Below are 19,561 nucleotides of genomic sequence, written 5' to 3' on the forward strand. Positions count from 1 at the left end.
GTCAGTTGATCAAATGAAAATGCTGGCCCACAGATGGCTCCAACTTCATCCTGTTCCCTACTTGTATGTCTCATAACAATAAAAATGCTTTCAAATGAGCTGATGTAGGTAACAGCTCTTAGCTTGCCAATAAAGTTAGGAATCCTTAACCTGTAAATAGCTGTCAATAAAGCTAGGGATCCTTAACCTTGTCAAACCCTGTGTAAAAAAAAAAAAAAAAAAAAAAAAAAAATATATAAAGAGAAAGAGAAAAAGACAAAGAGAGAGAAAGAGAAAGAGAAAAAGACAAAGAGAGAGAAAGAGAAAGAGAAAAAGGCAAAGAGAGAGAAAGAGAAAGAGGAAAAAGACAAAGAGAGAGAAAGAGAAAGAGAAAAAGACAGAGAGAAAGAGAAAGAGAAAAAGACAAAGAGAGAGAGAGACAAAGAGAGAGAGTGAGGGGGGAGTGACTTGAGGCATACACAACCTGAACAATAGCCTCAAAAAATGCTAGACTGGAGAATTTATGGGTAGCTTTCAGGCACCTCAACCAGTTGTCATTTACGACACTTAATATAGCATTTGTCAGCCTATCATGCAGCACCAGTATGGAACTCGTATCCCATAAAGCATGTCAAGATGCTGGAGAAAATGCAAGGATTTGTAACAAAACTAGTTCCAGAGCTAAGGTAAAGGATCTATAAGGATAAACTAAGTCTTACAGCATGCGAGGACAAAAGAACCATGGGATGATATGATTACAGTGTACAAAATACTGATGAACTGACAAGGTGAACAGGGCAAGTCTGTTCAAGAGGTGGGTGTCAGGTACAAGAGTGCATAGCTTGAAGTTTAAAATGCAGGCGAGTCACAGAATTGTTAGGAAATACTTAAAGTGGTGAGGAAGTGGAACAATATATGCAATGAAATGGCAGAGGCAAGATTCATACATAATTTTAATAAGAGGTATGACAAGGCTCATAGAGGCAGGAGAGAGAAAACCCAGTAGGCCCCAGCAGAGGCACAAGGCCAGAAGCTGAGACTTAACTCATGCAACCACAAATAGGTGAGCACACTGTATATATAATGGTGAATTATCTATTTTCAAAAATTGCAGCCATTCACACTTTGTAATAATTATATTATAAATGGAAGAGTCTGTGAGGAAGTTCAAATTTCTTAAGTTTATTAAACACTTCAAAGCAATAAAGCATACAGTACTTTCTATCACACTCAGTCATTCTTATTTCCCTCACACATGCAAAATGTAGTTCATACACAAAGCAAATGCTGATACTTCAATGCTGAACAAGCAACCTTCAGTTTACATAACATCACTGAACTGAAGACAATGTATTATTCCACACCACTACACTATCATCTCTTTTTAACATGGTTGCTCATCTTATTTATTTAAAAACGACATTTTCCCATAAAGCCTCAACATTCTGGCCTACAATCAGTCACTATTACACATACAAAATAACACAATCATTAATAGTATCCATTGTATAAGAACATTTAACAAATTGTCAGCCTATATTTCTTTTGCCTGAAATCATGACCTATTAAAGTTGTTATTATTGGAACCAACCCACAATGTACTTTATGAAATAACTATTACATTTATAAAATTATTCTAAAAACAAGTGGAGATGCTGAACTTCATAAGTGATAAAGCTTGCTCCCTATGTAAAAACAAGTTAACATAAAAACTGCAATGTTCATAAAAACAAATTGCTTAGAGGACAGATGGAAAATAATATGCAACTGTAATTATTAGCAAATGAAAGTTTTACATTTGCTAATCATTATTATATAAATAATTTATGAAAGAAAGGTCAGGTATGCCCAACAGCTCAAATTTTTTAGTCTGAGGAGCTTAAAGAAAAAATTGTTCTGGTGAACTGTTTCAATAGTTCATTAAATAAAAGATTTTCTTGTACAGTACCACTAATATTATATATAAAAATAAAGATCTTTATATCTTTATTTTTCATTACATTTTCTGACAAATACACACATTTAATTTTCTAAGCCTAAGTGAAATACAGCCTTATGAAAAATTATGGAATGAGTTTAAATTTCTTATCAATAATTTTCTGAAAACTCTGGGACAACCTTGGAGTGTGATGAGAAAATATCCCCAAAATGTGAGCTTGTCAGAATAACTGTCATTACTTCTGAATAATTATTTATTTCCTGTACATAAGCAACACCATAATATCAAAAATATATGCAAGTTCTTAGAAAATAGGCATGTTTTACTAAAGTCAACTGATGTAACACTTATAAAAAAATTAATTACCAGACATCTATTTATATCAAGTTCCTTAAACATTCAGTATTTATGCCATGTATGGGTAAGGCAAGAATGTTCTAAGACAGGTATAGCAACAATTAAAAGATATTATGTGTTATACTATATATAATACCCCATTTCATTAGCCTTGATATAAGATTTAACATCAAATACACATTTTCCTACCTTTTAAAAAGTAAAATGATGTGTATTTAGTGTTACATGTTTAACACTTAATTTGTTGGCCTTGGTAAATACATAAAATTTGCAACTAAACAAACTATCCTACATCACTTGAACATTACTTGAGCACCTTGTAACTATAAACCATACATTATTATTATTATAATCAAAAAGAAGTGCTAAGCCACAAGGACTATACAGCTATAAACCATACAAAAATTGCTGTCAGTAGTACGAGTGATTTTGCACTGGTATGTGTATCGTCTGTTAGTAACTGTTTAATGTATTCAGTAAACTTCCTAAAAGACAGATGCTATGTATGACTCGTATTGCCCCTGAGGGCTTAATCAGGTCAGTGAAAACCCAAGAATAGCATTTGGATATATTACTGTGACTATCCATGTTCACATTCTCCTGTACACTAAATGGCAGAACTCAAGTACATGTGTCTCTTTCTGTTGTCTGGTGAACCCACATGACCAGTTGAAGGCATGACAAATTGGTGGCAACAGTGAGACTGAACTCCTGGATGGTCAAAGACCATCTTGCCAAACACCCATTTGGTTGTTTATTCTGAAACAGGATATGGACTGGTTACTGGTAAATGATGTCTTGAAAATATTTTAGAGCCCAAATAATGTCTAATGCTACCTGTTCAGTAACTGAGTACTGTAATTTCATTCAGCTTAAGAATAAACTGGCAAATGCAACAGCTTTATACTTGCCATGTCTTTTATGCTATGACAACACCCCTGCCAATGGTACTAGCATCTGTAATCAGGTAAAAAGGTTTCTCAAACTTGGGAAATGTAAAAACAGGAACAGAGGTGAACTTTGACTCAAGTGTTTGAAATACTTGTTCTTGACTGCAGGTCCATCTGAATGGAGCATCTTTCATAAGTAACCCTGCTTAGGAAGCTGCAATAGATAAAAAATTTCCCATGATCTGCAGAATCCTTCTAAGCCAATGAATGATGTTATGGATTCAGCAGTGTGTAGTTTGGGGAAATTTTGAATAGCAGCTACTTTACTATGGTCAGTTGTAAACCCTCTAGGAGTGACTTCAGGCACTGACACTTAGAGAGCTCCATCTTTAAGTTAGTGTCACCTAGTTTCTCTACAAACAAGTCCAATCTCTTTAGATGTGTCTTTATGGTGTGATTGACAGCGATCACATTATCGCAGTACACCATCAGTAATTTACCAATGAGACTCCTAAAGATGTTCATCAAGAGACTTGAATGTGATAGGGTTTGACTTTAACCCAAATGCCATGTGAGCAAGTGATAATGACCTGTAGGGGTGAAGAAGGCTGTTAACATTTGGGTTTCCTTGAGAAGAGGGATTTGCCAAAACCCCTGTAACAAATTGAACACCAAGAAAACTTGTTGCCACTGATGTTCCATAGCAAGTTACTCAAAACAGGTAGCAGAAATGATCTGGTAAAGTCATTGCAATGAGTCGACAAAATCAACAATGGGGCACCATGTTTCATTCTGTATACAGTGGACCCCCGCATAACGATTACCTCCGAATGCGACCAATTATGTAAGTATTTATGTAAGTGCGTTTGTACGTGTATGTTTGGGGGTCTGAAATGGACTAATCTACTTCACAATATTTCTTATGGGAACAAATTCGGTCAGTACTGGCACCTGAACATACTTCTGGAGTGAAAAAATATCATTAACCGGGGGTCCACTGTATAAGGATCAATGGGGAATTGCTTGGAGTGATGACCATGTCCTCCAAAATCTTGGCAACAAGTTTATCAGCAAGTGAGTGCTGAGAATGTGTCTGGTACCCAGTTCTAGTGGAATACAATATGATATTTGTTTAGTAAAACTCACATTTTCACCAGATTAAACTACTGCTTTTCTTTGTTGATTCAGTGCTTGCAGCAGTCCACCAACTGCATCAAGACAATCTGTAGGCGACAGGTTTGTCAATAGTATTTGTAATGCTGTACTGGTATGTGTATCACTTGTTAGTAAATGTCTAAACAGGCACTATGGATGACTCAAAGCTGCTGTGCATCAGTTCCTGAGGGCTAGATTAAGCTGGTTCAAACGCAGGAGTAATGGCGTGTGGATGAATTACTGCAACTCTCTCTATCCACATTCTCCTACACAATAAATGGTACAACTCAAGTATGTCTTTCTCTTTCCATTTTCTTGTGAACCTATAACACGCCCAGTTAAGGGCATGACACTACAGAGCTGGTAAACTATAAAAATACCGGAAATTATATCAATCAAATAATTCCCTGTGATGTAGCCTAGTTTTTTGTCAATTGAATTGGACTTTCATAAAAAATAATTATCTGTTCTGAAATCTTAGTAAAATACTGAGATCCTTTTAGCAATAATGTGTTATAACACCAGTCAGAAAATCATGCACTTACCAGTTATGTACTTAACAGTAATTTTCTGTTCAGTTCAGCTATGTACATTCAATAGTAACAAATTCTTACACACTACCAAATTCTCAAGCAATTATTCATACAACATACAAGAGTTTTCACTTTATCAACAAATCATAAGTATTGCACCCAAGATTCATTCCTCATAGTTTACTAAAAAAATCTAATATAACCATAAATATAAACTGTGATCTCATATTCTGACTGAAATATTTTCTTTCAAAACAACAATTCTGTCAATGAACCCACATTCAGCAAGCCAAATAACACAAGAGAAAGACACAATGTGCCAGTTAAGGAATTATATTTAGAAAATGTTTCTTCCATCAAGATGAACATTTTTTAAATAAAACACCATAACTGATATACTATGTCTTACATACTTGTCTGTATACATTAATGATACCTATCTACAACAACAATCTAAGGATGAATAACCAGTATGAACAATTAATATTATCCTTCACAGCTCCAGTGCAATATATTAATGCAGTGAACATCAGTGATCAGTGTCCCAGTTATTCTCTTACACAATCATTATTATTTTTGTAGAGCTTGCCATACACTCTGGTACACCACTACTGCCGACTGAACAAGTGAGAGTCCCACAGCCATTTTTGTAATGGTGGTAATGTTAAAACTACCTTACAGCAGCAAGAAACTATTAATCATTACACTGGCTTTTTTGCCAGAATAATGAATAAAACCTATATATTTATATTAACAGAAAACCTAAAACTAATGTTACATCTATATACTTAGAGTATATAGTAGCCATGAAGAACAAATACTAAGGCCACTATGTGTTCTATACAAAATGATGTGGAACTTGAATAATTTCCTATGAAAATGTTTTCACTATACATTTTAATCTATGTACAAGTTTCAAAAGATTATTAAACAGAAAGAAAGACATTTCTAACTCTTATACATATCTCATTATATAAATTAAATCTTAAAAAAAATTTAATATTTCAAACTGATAACTGCAGGTGGACTTATTCAGTAACCTAGAAATGTCCTGTGCTTGAGAAAGTGATTTTCCTATAGGAAACAAGTCAATAAAGACATATAGATAGACAGATATATGCAACTGCTTCTTAACCCTTTGACTGTTGCAAGCCCCTTTCTGAAACTCATTCTGTCGCAAAATTTTTGAAGGGGGAAAAAAAAAACTAATGAAATAATAGAAAATCTTTTCCCAATAGTAATGACACCAAAAGTATGAAATTTGGTCGAAAACTCACGGAATTACACTCCCGCAAAGTTAGTGGTCTCGGCGACATATACGCATCAGCGATTTCGCCAACTTTGAGCCCTGTTTTTGGCCAATTCCGTTGTTCCAGTTGACCAAACTCAAAGGTATTTCTTTAGAACTCCATTTTTTCTATCAACTGAGTACAAGAAACTGCCCATTTACTGATTTGAACTACCCAATAAAGTAGTCAGAAATTGGCAATTTGGCCAATTTCACGCAAATTAAAAAAGATGCCAATTTCAAAATAGGGCCCAGAATAAACAATGTAGACATTCTTGGCACTAAAATAACATCCTCTGTTCATTAGTCATGTCTCTAGACCCCTCTTATATTACTATTGCTTTCTATTTTGAGTTTTTATTCATACAAAAAATATAAAATTTACTGTTATGAAGACTACTGCATTATTGTACAAATGTTATAAATAATATCAGTGCACTAGTGAAAGAATATTAGACTCCCCATTTGACGTGTATTTTGGACGTGTGGTGCGATTTGCTTACTCTTGAACACTGGTAAAAATCGAACATTTCCGCTACTTTGAGCTTAATTTCAAGGTCGTTTTCATCGTGAAACTAATCAATATCATCTCTATTTCTGCAATATGTTTTCCATTTTATCATGCGAGACCATGAAAACAAGAATACAACGACAAATTCTATACAAAAATACACCTCAAAGTCGGCATTTTAATCCAAAAAACAAGTCAGTTTTTTTTTCCTCATTATGCACTGCGTGCTGCAGGATTTTTTTTATGTGGTGCACACTGACCACACAGACCCATTCTCTCACATGTGGGCCTACCAGCTTTCTCCTGCTTGATTTGAAGCTGCTAGAATTATTGAGTATACAGTGGTCCCCCGCTTTTCGTAGTTCCCGGCAATCGTAAAATTCGCCAATCATAGGGGTATTTTCATATAAACATGGACTCGCTTTTCATAGGTTGACTCGTGAGTCGTAGTTCGTCCGGGACGCGTATGCACGGCGTGAGCCAGGGCGGCAGCCAGTCTGGCATTGTTTACCAGTGAGCGAAGGTCCCCTCGCGTGCTCCAGCGAAATATTTCATAATATTCCATTTATTTTAGTGCTTGCAAGTACTAAATAAGCTACCATGGCTCCAAAGAAAGCTCCTAGTGCCAAGCCTGTGGTAAAGAAGGTGAGAAATACGATTGAATTTAAGAAAACCATCATTGAACAATATGAGAGTGGTACAAGTGTGGCCGAACTGTCCAGGATGTATAAGAAACCCTACACAACCTTATGTTCCATAGTGGCCAAGAAAAATGAAATAAAGGATGCTGTTGTTGCAAAGGAAGTAACTATGCTGATAAAAATGAGATCACCAGTACTGGAAGAGGTTGAGAAGTTATTATTGGTGTGGATAAATTAGAAACAATTAGCAGGAGATACTCTTATGACTGTTTATTTGTGAAAAGGCTAGGCAGTTGCATAAAGATTTGGTAAAGAAATTGCCTGCAAATAGTGGTAAAGTGAGTGAATTTAAGGCCAGCAAAGGCTGGTTTGAGAGATTTAAGAACCGTACTGGCATACACAGTGTGGTAAGGCATGGTGAGGCTGCCAGTTCGGACCACAAGGCGGCTGAAAAATATGTGCATGAATTCCAGGAGTACATAAACAGTGAACGACTGAAACCTGAAAAAGTGTTCAATTGTGACGAAACAGGCCTCTTTTGGAAGAAAATGCCAAAGAGGACCTTCATTACACAAGAGGAAAAGGCAATGCCAGGACATAAGCCTATGAAAGACAGGCTGACGCTAATGTTCTGCACTAATGCTAGTGGGGATTTCAAAGTGAAGCCATTACTAGTGTACCATTCTGAAAATCCCAGAGTGTTCAGGAAAAACAATGTTATGAAGAGTAAATTGTGTGTGTTTTGGAAATCTAATAGTAAGGCATGGGTCACGAGGGAAATTTTCGTCAAGTGGTTCAATGAAGTGTTTGGCCCTAGTGTGAAGGAGTATCTCCTGGAAAAGAAATTGGATCTCAAGTGCGTGCTAGTAATGGACAATGCACCTGCTCATCCTCCAAACTTGGATGACCTAATTTTCGAGGAGTTTGGGTTCATCACAGTAAAGTTCTTGCCCCCAAATACCACTCCTCTCCTCCAACCCATGGACCAGCAGGTTATTGCAAACTTTAAAAAACTCTACAAAAAAGCAATGTTTCACAGGTGCTTGACTGTGACCACAGACACTCACTTGACCCTAAGGGAATTTTGGAGAGAACACTTCAGCATCCTCCACTGCATAACCCTTATAGGTATAGCTTGGGAGGGAGTGACTACCAGGACTTTGAACTCTGCCTGGAGAAAATTGTGGCCAGATTGTGTTGACAAGAGGGATTTTGAAGGATTTGGGACTGACCCTAATGAGCCTATGTCTGTTGTAAAATCAATTGTGGCACTGGGGAGTTCCATGGGGTTGGATGTGAGTTTGGAGGATGTGGAAGAATTGGTGGAAGACCACAATGAAGAGCTCACCACTGAGGAGCTGCAAGAGCTTCAGCAGGAAGAGCAACACATCGCAGCTCAGAATCTTGCTGCAGAGGAGGAGGAAGAGAGATGGAAGAAGGTGCCTTCTTCAGAAATTGAAGAGATTTTTACTATGTGGGGTAAGATGGAAAGCTTTATGGAGAAACATCACCCTAACAAGGTTGTTGCAAGCCAGGTTGGCAACATGTACAGTGACAAAGTCTTGGGCCATTTTAGGGAAGTGTTAAAGAGACGCCAGAAACAGAGCTTTCTCCACAGTTATTTTGTGAGACAGGACTCCAGTGACTCTCAAGGTGGTCCTAGTGGCATTAAGAAACAGAGAAGAGAAGCAACCCCAGAAAAGCAAATGGTACCTGAGGTGTTGATGGAAGGGGATTCCCCTTCCAAACTATAAATAATCCACTCTCTCTCCTCCTCCAGTCTCCCATACACTAAGAAGAATCTCCAATAAAGGTAAGTGTTATGCTGTTAATGTTTCATTCATCATTTCCCATTGTATTGTTTATGTACTACATATATATTTCATGTTAAAATTTTTTTTGTTTTAATACTTCTGGGTGTCAGGAACGGATTAATTGTATTTACATTATTTCTTATGGGGAAAATTGATTCGTAAATCGTAAATTTTGTTTATAGTAATGGCTCCAGGAACGGATTAATTATGAACAACGAGGGACCACTGTATATACGTCCAAAACACTGGCTCTTAACACGTATATATACAACCAAAACAGTCAAAGGGTTAAATACATTTCATACAGTTACAAAATTAAATTTGAGTGTGAAGTTAACTAAAAAACATTCTCATACCACATTCTTTTACAATCTAATTAACTTATCTTAAAATTGCAAACCAATAAAAACACATGCATTAGCCAAGGAAATTTTCACAGCCCTAGTCAGTAACACTAATAAATTTATTTTTTATATAAGATATTGCACTACTTGCAAAATTATATTATATTAGACACACTGACACTTCATTGATACATAAAAATCTTGCCACTGACAACCTTTTTGTTAGTGCATCAAATTATGGCAAAATGACAGTTGACTTTTATTTCCCCTTCTCAATTTCATGTATAGACAGATTTACTTGTGTATATTCATGAAGAAAAAACTGTGGACAAAAATAATACTTGTTCTTAAAACCCAAAGCTAAACTTTATATTCATTCTTTCAAGCTAGAGTATATTCAATTTTTATCAGTGCTATCCAACTAGCCATGAACACAAGTATTATGGCCTTTTAAAACAACAATATACATAAACAGCATTCCAAAAAAAGAAACTTATTTGTTAGATTCAAAATATTTAGAATTGCTAGTGTCATTACACAACATTACTGAAAGCATATTATTTTTGCCACTTATACAAGAGGTGTTAACAACAACCATCAATCCTTAACATAACTCTTAGTCAGTCAATATGCTATGTTTAAGTCCAATACTGTATTGAGGTTATCGTACACTGTACTGGAAACTGAAATGTGATAAATATCAATAATTAAAAATTTTGCCCATATTTTTGAAGGTCAAAAACATAAATGACAAGGGTGATATTATATCCATGGTTGAACAATGCCAAACTAATCTCAAAAGTTATCTGTATAAAAATAAAGCACTGTTACCACTACCTGCATACTGTCCTTTACTTTATTATAATTTTATCAATGACTGACTACTACACTTCCTGCCAAGGCAATGCTCTCTATAGGCAGAAAAATGGCTGATATCTTGTCATCCATAGTATCTTGACATGGGATTTTTTCTTTAATTATTAGTTCTTGACTGGCTTACAAGTACAGTACTGTACACTAAGCTAACTAAACTGTTCAGAATATGCAAAGCGAGATATTTTCTTTTACTAGATGTATAATTCTGTCTTGGCATTTTTACTGTCATCTTTCATTTTGTATAAAATTGTGATTTTTGTTTTTTAAATTGTTATCACTCACCTCATACACTTAATGACATCAACACTGCTATAATTATTGCTCGAGTGCATTAATAATTTTCTTCAACCTCATTTTCAAGTTTCAGAAATTATCACCAATTAAAACATTTTTCAATAATACAAAAAATATGTAAAACAAGACAGTGATATAATAAAAAGTATGTACATTTGCAAGTGCAGTACAAGGTATTTTAATAAATGACAGAGACAACACTAATGCAAAAACGAAATTTTAAAAAATCTTCATGGTCCCCTTTCTTTGGTGAAACTCTATTACTACAATCTTATTACATTACCAACCATTCTTTGTTATCAAAATTAGATGTCCTTTAGCACCCTACCCTATTTTGTGTCTAACATATCTTTATTTTGTAAATGTTGTACCAGTATAGTAATTTTCATATTTATCTGCTTCACCTTTTTATTTTTGTATGTTAAGTACTCAATCAGAAGTGACAAGAAACAATAAATTGGCCATTAAAAATACGAGAGAAGTCATAGGCTATCTTAATAAGAATTTTTTTTTAAGAGATAAATCTTAAATCTCAAACCATACTACGGGCAGCATTAGAACCCGCGGTCAGAGAGTTTCAAAACTCCAGACCATCGAGTTAGCCACTGGGCTAGCTAGCAAGTTCTAACCCTGCCCATGGTATGGTTTGTTTGCAATCGTGTCATTACGATTTCGTAAGTCTCAAATCTCTCTAGGCTTATTTATACAACATATCTTTAATATCTTACCACACATGCAAGATGATTATTTTTCACTTCTCTGTTTTCTAGTAATGTATGATGTATACCGGCTAATCAGTGAATGAAGAAAAATAAACACACAATACACAGAAATTAATCCCTTTAATTGATAGTAAAACTAATATTCAAACCCTTATGAATGATTCACACTTTCTAATAATTTTTTTTTTACATGAGATTCTGCAAGATTCACTTTGAATGGGGTAAACACACAATATCCAAATGAGATCAATGAGGGACCAAGTATTTGCCTATTTCACGTACAGCAAATCAAAACCCACAATACAGCAAATAAGCTAGGGAATTGTGACAATGTCTGATAATAAGACTAGTGGCATGTTCAGTGACCCAAGGTGTACTCACCTATGTTTGCAGAGTTTAAATTTTAGTTCCTGAACCTCATCATTTAACCATCAATTCCTCATTATTCTTAAGGTCTTTTTTTTTGTATACTATTTACACTGGAATTCCTGCAAGGAGTTTGTCTCTGTTGCTATATTCCCTGGTGATGTTCCACTGGCTTATTAGCCTTATCATGATCCTATCCCTTCCAAACTGTCTGTATTCACAATGCCAATACCTATGTATCATGCATGTTGTGACCACAAGATACAATACAAGCTCTTTAAGCTATCATTTTTTAAAATCTATCATCAAAGCTCAAGTCCTTAGTCTCAAGGACTAGCCTGGTAGAAAACCTGAAATTACCCATTTTTTTTTTTTCATCAAACCAGCCATATCCCACCAAGGCAGGGTGACCTAAAACAAAAAAAAAAAAAAAGTTTTTTTTTTTCAAGAAAATGAGTTTTTTTTTTTTGAAAAGAAAAACAAAAAAAATGTTTTTAAAAAAGAAAAAAGTTTTTCTTTTTAAACCCTTTCAGGGTACAGAGGCCAAATTTTAAAGTGTGCACCAGGGTCAAAGAAATATCCAAAAAATAATTTTGTTATTTTTTCTTATGAAATGGTAGAGAATCTTTTTCTGAAGGTAATAAAACAAAAAGTATGAAATTTGATGGAAAACTGACAAAATTATGCTCTCGCAAATTTTGATGTGTCAGCGATATTTACGCATCGGCGATTTTGCTGACTTTGACTCCCATTTTAGGGCAATTACAATACGTATTCCAGTCAACCAAATTCTTAGCTATTTCACTAGTATTACTTCTATTCTATTGATTGAGCACAAGAAATCGCCAAGTCGACTGTTTCAACAACAAAATAAAGTGACTGGAAATTGGTAATTTAGCCAATTTAATGCAAAGTTAAAAATAGGGTCCAAAATAAACAATGCAGGCATTCCTGGCACTAAACTAACATTTCCTCTGTTCATTAGTTATGTTCCCATTTTGATTTTTTATTCACATAATGAATTTTTATTCAAACCAAAAAATAGAAGATTTCTGTTATGCAATACTGTAATAATTGTATAAATAATATTACCACATTTGTGAATGTATATCAGACCCACCAGCTGTCATGTATTAGACTTGTGAGGTCATTTGTTTACTCTTGAACATCGGCAAAAATTTAACATTTCCACTACTTTGAGCTCAGTTTCAAGCCATTTCCAGCATTAAAACCAATCAAAATCATCTCTATTTCTGTAGTATATCTTCCATTCTATCAAATGAGACCAAGAAATTGCAAATACAACTATAAAAAACATACGAAAAAACACTGCAAAGTTGCCGTTTTAATCGAAAATTACAGTCTCAGTATTTTTCTCTCATTATGCATTGTGTGCTGCAGGATTTATTTTATGTGGTGCACACATACAACATAGATGCATTCTCTCATATCTAGGCCCAAATTTACTGCTCACAGCTTATCAGAGTGAGCTGAGCTCATGGCGTAGATCTACTGTTCGGACCCTGAACGTAAAGCTGTAGATCTATGGCACGGACCCTGAAAGAGTTAAATTTAGTAATGTGTACAGGAGAAAGGGTTACTAGCCCCTTGCTCCCGGCATTTTAGTCACATCTTACGACACTCATGGTTTACGGAGGAAGAATTCTGTCCACTTTCCCATGAAGATGAGCAGAAATAAAAAAGAACAAGAACTAGTAAGAAAATAGAAGAAAACCCAGAGGGAGTGTGTATATAAATGCTCATACATGTATGTGTAGTGTGACCTAAGTATAAGCAGAAGTAGCAAGGTGTACCTAAAACCTTGCATGTTTATGAGACAGAAAAAAGACACCAGGAATCCTACCATCATGTAAAACAATTACAGGTTTCTGCTTTACACTCACTTTGTAGGACAGTAGTATCTCCCTGGGTGGTTGCTGTCTACCACCTACTACCAGGAATTACTTATTTGTAAATACATTTTTTTTAACACACTGGTCGTCTCCCACCGAGGTAAGGTTACCCAAAAAAGAAACTCTTTCACCATCATTTACACTCTCGCTGTCTTATAAATACATGTACCGATTTTTAGTTTCGGAAATAAAACTTACGCTCATAGTGGTCTGTCATCTGTTATGAATTTATCATACAAGCTTTTAAAATTCCTAATGGTTTTAGCATACTACCTGCTAATTTGCTTCACTTCTTCCTCCTTTACAAAAGGCTCCTCTCTTATCCTCCTCTATTAGACTGATAAAGCCCTTGAAGCAAGAACCATCTCTCAAATATACCCAGGTGTGACAGTGAAAGCATCTCCTTTGTGTCACCCTACCTCGGTGGCACAAGGCCAGTGTTAAAAAAAAAAAAAGGTATTGCATGTTTTAATGAGTAAATTTATTTATGTGGGTTGATAAATAAATCTAAACATATTATTATTATTGCTTACCAGCAAAATTAAGTAACAAAACAATATTTGCTATGCACTTCTCTCTTACATCAATAGTCATACATTTTTATAAACATCACTTAGTACTTTGCTAAGTATGTCCTAGAAGAATATAGTGATACAAGCCTTTTGTCTTTTTTTCTAATTACAGGTCCGCCATCACAAATCCGGCAGACATCCAGTTCCATCAGTTATTCAGCACTAATTCTGGCTAGTATAATTTCAAATTTCCAGGGTTGCCACACCAACCTGCTGTTACTGTTTGGTGGCACTACTTCCTGCATAAGTCATTCCAATTTCTTTTTCTCCATTTATGGTTATAACCTGCTCACTTTTAGACCTAGCCACGGTTCCAACGGATAAATGATTCTCGTTGAGTAAATCACATACACAGTACACTGTCCATAAAAGATAAGGTGGCTTTCAAGCCACTGTCGGTTGCCATGAGCTCAGTTTCACGATGCAGGGAAATATGCTTTATTATTACACTAATATCAACACTATGGCTTATTTGCTTATCACAACTGATCTAATATGACATAATAAACAATATAAATGACATAAAAACACGTTAAATACTCCATAATGAATAATATTTGGCATAATACCAAGTGGCTCGACAGATTATTATTATAATAATCAAGGGGAAGCGCTAAACCCGGAGGATTATACAGCGCCTGGGGGGGGGGGGGATGTGGAAGGCATTCAGTATTTTCAAACTTCAAAAAACTGTACACCAGTGTTTCAAAAGTGTTTTGAAGTGACCTCAGAAACTGAATTGACCCTAAGAGAGTTCTGGAAAGATCACTTCAATATCCTCCATTGCATAAGCCTTATACCAGCTTGGGAGAGAGTAACTTCCAGGACTTTGAACTCTGTTTGGAGAAAACTGTGGCCAGAATGTGTCCAAGAGAGGGGATTTTGAAGGGATTGGGGGCTGACCCTGACGAGCCTATGCCAGTTGTGGAAAGTACTATTGCGGCATTGGGGAATTCCATGGGGTTGGATGCGAGTTTCAAGGATGGGGAAGAGTTGGTGGAGGACCATGATGAAGAGCTAACCACTACAGAGCTGCAAGACCTTCATCTGCAACAGCAACAGACCACAGCTCAGGAAACTACTTCAGAGGAGGAGGAAGAGAGATGGAGGAATGTGCCTTCTTCAAAGATTAAGGACACTTGTGCAAGGTGGACTGAGGTGCAAACATTTATGGATGAACTTCACCGTGACAAAGCTGTTGCAAGCCATGTTGGCAACATGTACAATGGCAATGTTGTGTCCTATTTAAGGGAAATTTAAAGAAATGCCAGATACAGACCTCTCTGGAACACTTTCTTGAGCAACAGGGGTCCAGTGACTCAAGCTGGTCCTAGGGACATTAAAAAACAAAGAAGGAAAGTAACCCCAGAAAAAGACTTGGTACCTGAAGTCATTATGGAGGGGGATTCCCCTTCCAAACAATAGTACACCTCCATCCTCTCCCCTCCTCCCATCTCATCACTCGTCAACAAGTCTTCAATAAAGGTAAGTGTTATTTTATTATTGTTTTATTCTGCATGTCTTATTGTTTTCTGTGTAGGTAAATGTATATTTCATGTAAAAAATTAATTTTTTAATACTTTTGGGTGTCTGGAATGGATTAATTGGATTTACATTATTCCTTATGGGGAAAATTAATTCAGAAATTGCCAGATTCAGGTTTAGTCACTTTCTCTGGAACAGATTAATTACGAAAACAGGGGGTAAACGTACCATTCTTCTATCCCTGTCTTGGGGCTTATATTAGAGAAAACAGAGTAGAGCACAGGGATGTGATATACACTCAAAATGCACCATAAAACTGAAACAAAAAAGCTATTTTCTCTACAGAGATTATCATATATAGCAGCATATGTATAGAGAAGCTAGGATAACCCAAAAAAGTCAAAGTGACTTATTTCTAGTACCTGGCCTGGGCTTGCCATATATGATTTTTTGGTAAATTTTTTTTTCTCAGTTGTTTGTTGGGCTATCTTATTGAAACTTGGGCAATGTATGATGAAAAGATGCTTCTTAACATACACCAAAAATTAAAGAAATCGGATAATTAATAACAGTTCATTAGCCATTAGCCGACCCTTAGCAGTATATTTTCGTATGGTTTTTATGTTTGTATTCTCATTTTTTTTTTCTTATTTGATAGAATGGAACATATATTAAAGAAATAGATATGATCTTGACTGAAACTGAGCTCAAAGTAGCAGAAATGTTCGATTCTTTGGCGATGTTCAAGAGTAAACAAATGATGTCATAGTCCAATACAGTATGTGTCCGAATGGCCAGTCCAAATTCCAATACACAGTCACGAATGGGTTCACATTATTTATACAATTATTATAATAATGCAATAGTCTGCATAACAGTAAATCTTGTATCTTTTGTGTGAATAAAAATTCCAAATGGAAAGCAAGAGTAATATAAGAGGGGCCTGGAGCCATGACTAATGTACAGAGAAAATGTTATTTTAGTGCCAGGAATATCTGCATGTTTATTCTGGACCCTATTTTGAAATTAGCATCTTTTGAAATTTGTGTGAAATTGGTCAAATTGCCAATTTCTGACCACTTTATTGGGTAGTTGAAATAGGTGAATGGGCAGTTTCTTGTACTCAGTCAACATAACAGAATAAAGTTTATTCAGGAATACACATATATAGTTACATAGATTATCGTACATAGCAGCGTATGTAGAGAGAACCAAGGATAACCCAAAAAAGCCAAAGTGACTTACTTCCAGTACCTGGCTTGGGCTTGCCATATATGATTTTTGGTAAATATTTTTCTCTCAGTTGTTTGTTGGGCATCTTACTGAAACTTGGGTAATGTATGATGGAAAGATTCTTCTTAACATACACCAAAAATGAAAAAAATCTGACGATAAATAATGGAGTTCACTTCTCAGCCATTAGCCGCCCCTTAGCGGTAAATTTTTGTATGTTTTTATGGTTGTATTCTCGTTTTTTGGTCTCATTTTAAAGAATGGAAAATATATTACAGAAATATATTTGATTTTGATTGGTTTCAAGGCAAAAAGTACCTTGAAATTGAGTCCAAAGTAGTGGAAATGTTCAATTTTTGCCGATGTTCAATGAACTTTTTTGTGTAAGTCAAGTTGGTTAACTTTATTAAGTGTATTCTAACCTGACCACTCTGTAATCTGGTAAACTCAATAATCTGGCACACTACAGGTCCCAATGATGCCGGATTTGTGATGGCAGACCTGTATTTCATGCTAGAAAAAATGATATACTTAACTTACTTTGGTATGCTCATAGTCAGTCCTAAGTCTTACATGGCTGTGGACCCTAAAGACCTCTTCAAACTAAAAAGATCTGATGTTAGCCTAAAAAGTAATGGCTCATGGAAAGAATTTTAAATTATAAAATAAATAATACTGTGTATTATCACAACAGCACAAATAATAATATGCATATTAGTACAGTATTATAATAGTTATATTAATATCTGCAAAAATATATAATGCCACATTCATACAAATTAATGAAAAAATAATTTGATTAAATTCTAGTAATCAAGTAATGAGTGGCAGGTTTTGGGTTATGGAAATTAGCATGAATGATTTAACAAATCAGAGGAATTTGCTATATTATAAATCATATCTAGTAAAAGACAATCACAACTGGATCAATTATAAAAAAATAAAATCCCTTTAAAAGTATACAGTATGTACCTTCTACATTAAATCACTGAAAATCTTCCTAAAAAAAAAAAAATCCTCCTAAAACAAGACAATACATAAGTGATGTATATTTTAAATATCTGCAGATAGTTATCACTATATAAATGAGAATACAGAAGGCTTCAACAGTTACTTTTGCCACCATTCACAGATAAAAAATAAAATAACAGGATGTCCTAAATGTAGTGTTTAGAGCCAGATATTATATCCCTCAATTTTGACTAAGAAAAGTGGCTGGGAAAGAAGGAAGTGTACATCCCTTTTGTTGCAGAAGCTTTTGAGCTGTCCATGTACCACAATCCAGACACTTGTCAATAGGCTGCCCTGTGCTCAATGCAGCCAAGAATCCTCCCACAAATGAGTCACCTGCACCAGTTGTGTCTACAATGCCTTTGGGCGAGATTGGGGGAACAGGACGTTCTCGAACTTCATGATTATGGACATACAAAAGTGGACTTGGGCCCTTAGTTACAACCACCAGTTTCTGTTTTCTACCACTTACATTATATAAAGAATCATTAAAATTAATCCTGTGACCATTAATGACACCATTGATTAAACCATTTGTGGTTCCATTAGCCACAACACTATCTTTATGACTGAAATGATTATCAGATATTTTTAAAGATTCAAGTTTGGCTACCTTTTGTAGTTCTTCTGATATATAAATACTACTGTCTTTTATAATCTTCTCCTCACCTTTAATGGCTTTTAAGACCTGCAATACATCATGAGATATGTTATTGGGATTGATCATGTGACTGGTAGAGACTCTCTCAAGGTCAACAAACTTATCCAAGGTTTTGTACTCTTCTACATAACCAAAGAGGATGTCCACATATGGCAAAAGTTCTGCTAATTCGTTGGGATGATTTTCACACACGTAGCTTCCACATAGATTAAATACAAAAGTTTTCTTGTTCTTCTGAGCAAATCTGGCAATCTGTAAAAAAATAAATATATTAGGAAACTTCTTTAAAGACTGGTGAAGTCTTATAACATTGTGACAAAATACAAACTTTAAACTCAACACTGTAGCAAAGTTAATGTATGAGCATCACATAAAAAGAAGGAAACAAAGGGACTAGCTTAAAAAAGACACAATAGGACAAACAAAAATCTGATGACTCATGAAATTGTAATGACACGATTGCAAACAAACCATATCATGGGCGGGGTTTGAACCAGCGGTCAGAAAGTCATAAAAACCCAGACCAACTCGTTAGCCACTGGTCCAGTGGCTAATGCGTCGGTCTGGAGTTTTATGACACTCTAACCACAGGTTCAAGCCCTGCCTGTGGTGTCTTTTTTTTTAAAAAACTGATGCTGTATGTTTACAAAGATGAACACATCTAATTTACAAAGATTATCTTGTTTTTACAAGAAGCATTATAGTTTACTTGGCAAAACACAACACCAAACCCAGAATAAGGAATATTCAGACCAATATTAAACAGGATTAGAGGCATATTGTTATACGGTGGACCCTCGGGTAACGAAAGCATCGTCTAACGTTAAATCCACCTAACGAAGCGTTTGAGCGTAAAAATTTTGGCCCAGCCAACGATGAAAAACTCACCCAAAGTGATTCGTCTAGTAAGCATCCACATGTGGCCTGAGCGCGCCTCAGCTGCCCCGTGTGTGCAAGTGTTTACAAGCCAGCCAGTG

General features: G+C 35.5%; 1 protein-coding gene across 1 annotated transcript in view; it reads right to left on the reverse strand.

The window, feature by feature from the left end:
- Positions 1 to 208: 208 nt before the first annotated feature.
- Positions 209 to 19,561, reverse strand: part of LOC128688896 (uncharacterized) — a 49,110-nt gene continuing 29,757 nt past the window's right edge. The window contains exon 5 of the mRNA XM_053776927.2: positions 209 to 18,836. Coding sequence (XP_053632902.2) covers positions 18,105 to 18,836 — 732 coding nt within the window. The 3' untranslated portion in view covers positions 209 to 18,104. The remainder of the gene's footprint in view (positions 18,837 to 19,561) is intronic.

This window comes from Cherax quadricarinatus, chromosome 1 (genome assembly GCF_038502225.1).
Source record: "Cherax quadricarinatus isolate ZL_2023a chromosome 1, ASM3850222v1, whole genome shotgun sequence".
NCBI lineage: Eukaryota > Metazoa > Arthropoda > Malacostraca > Decapoda > Parastacidae > Cherax > Cherax quadricarinatus.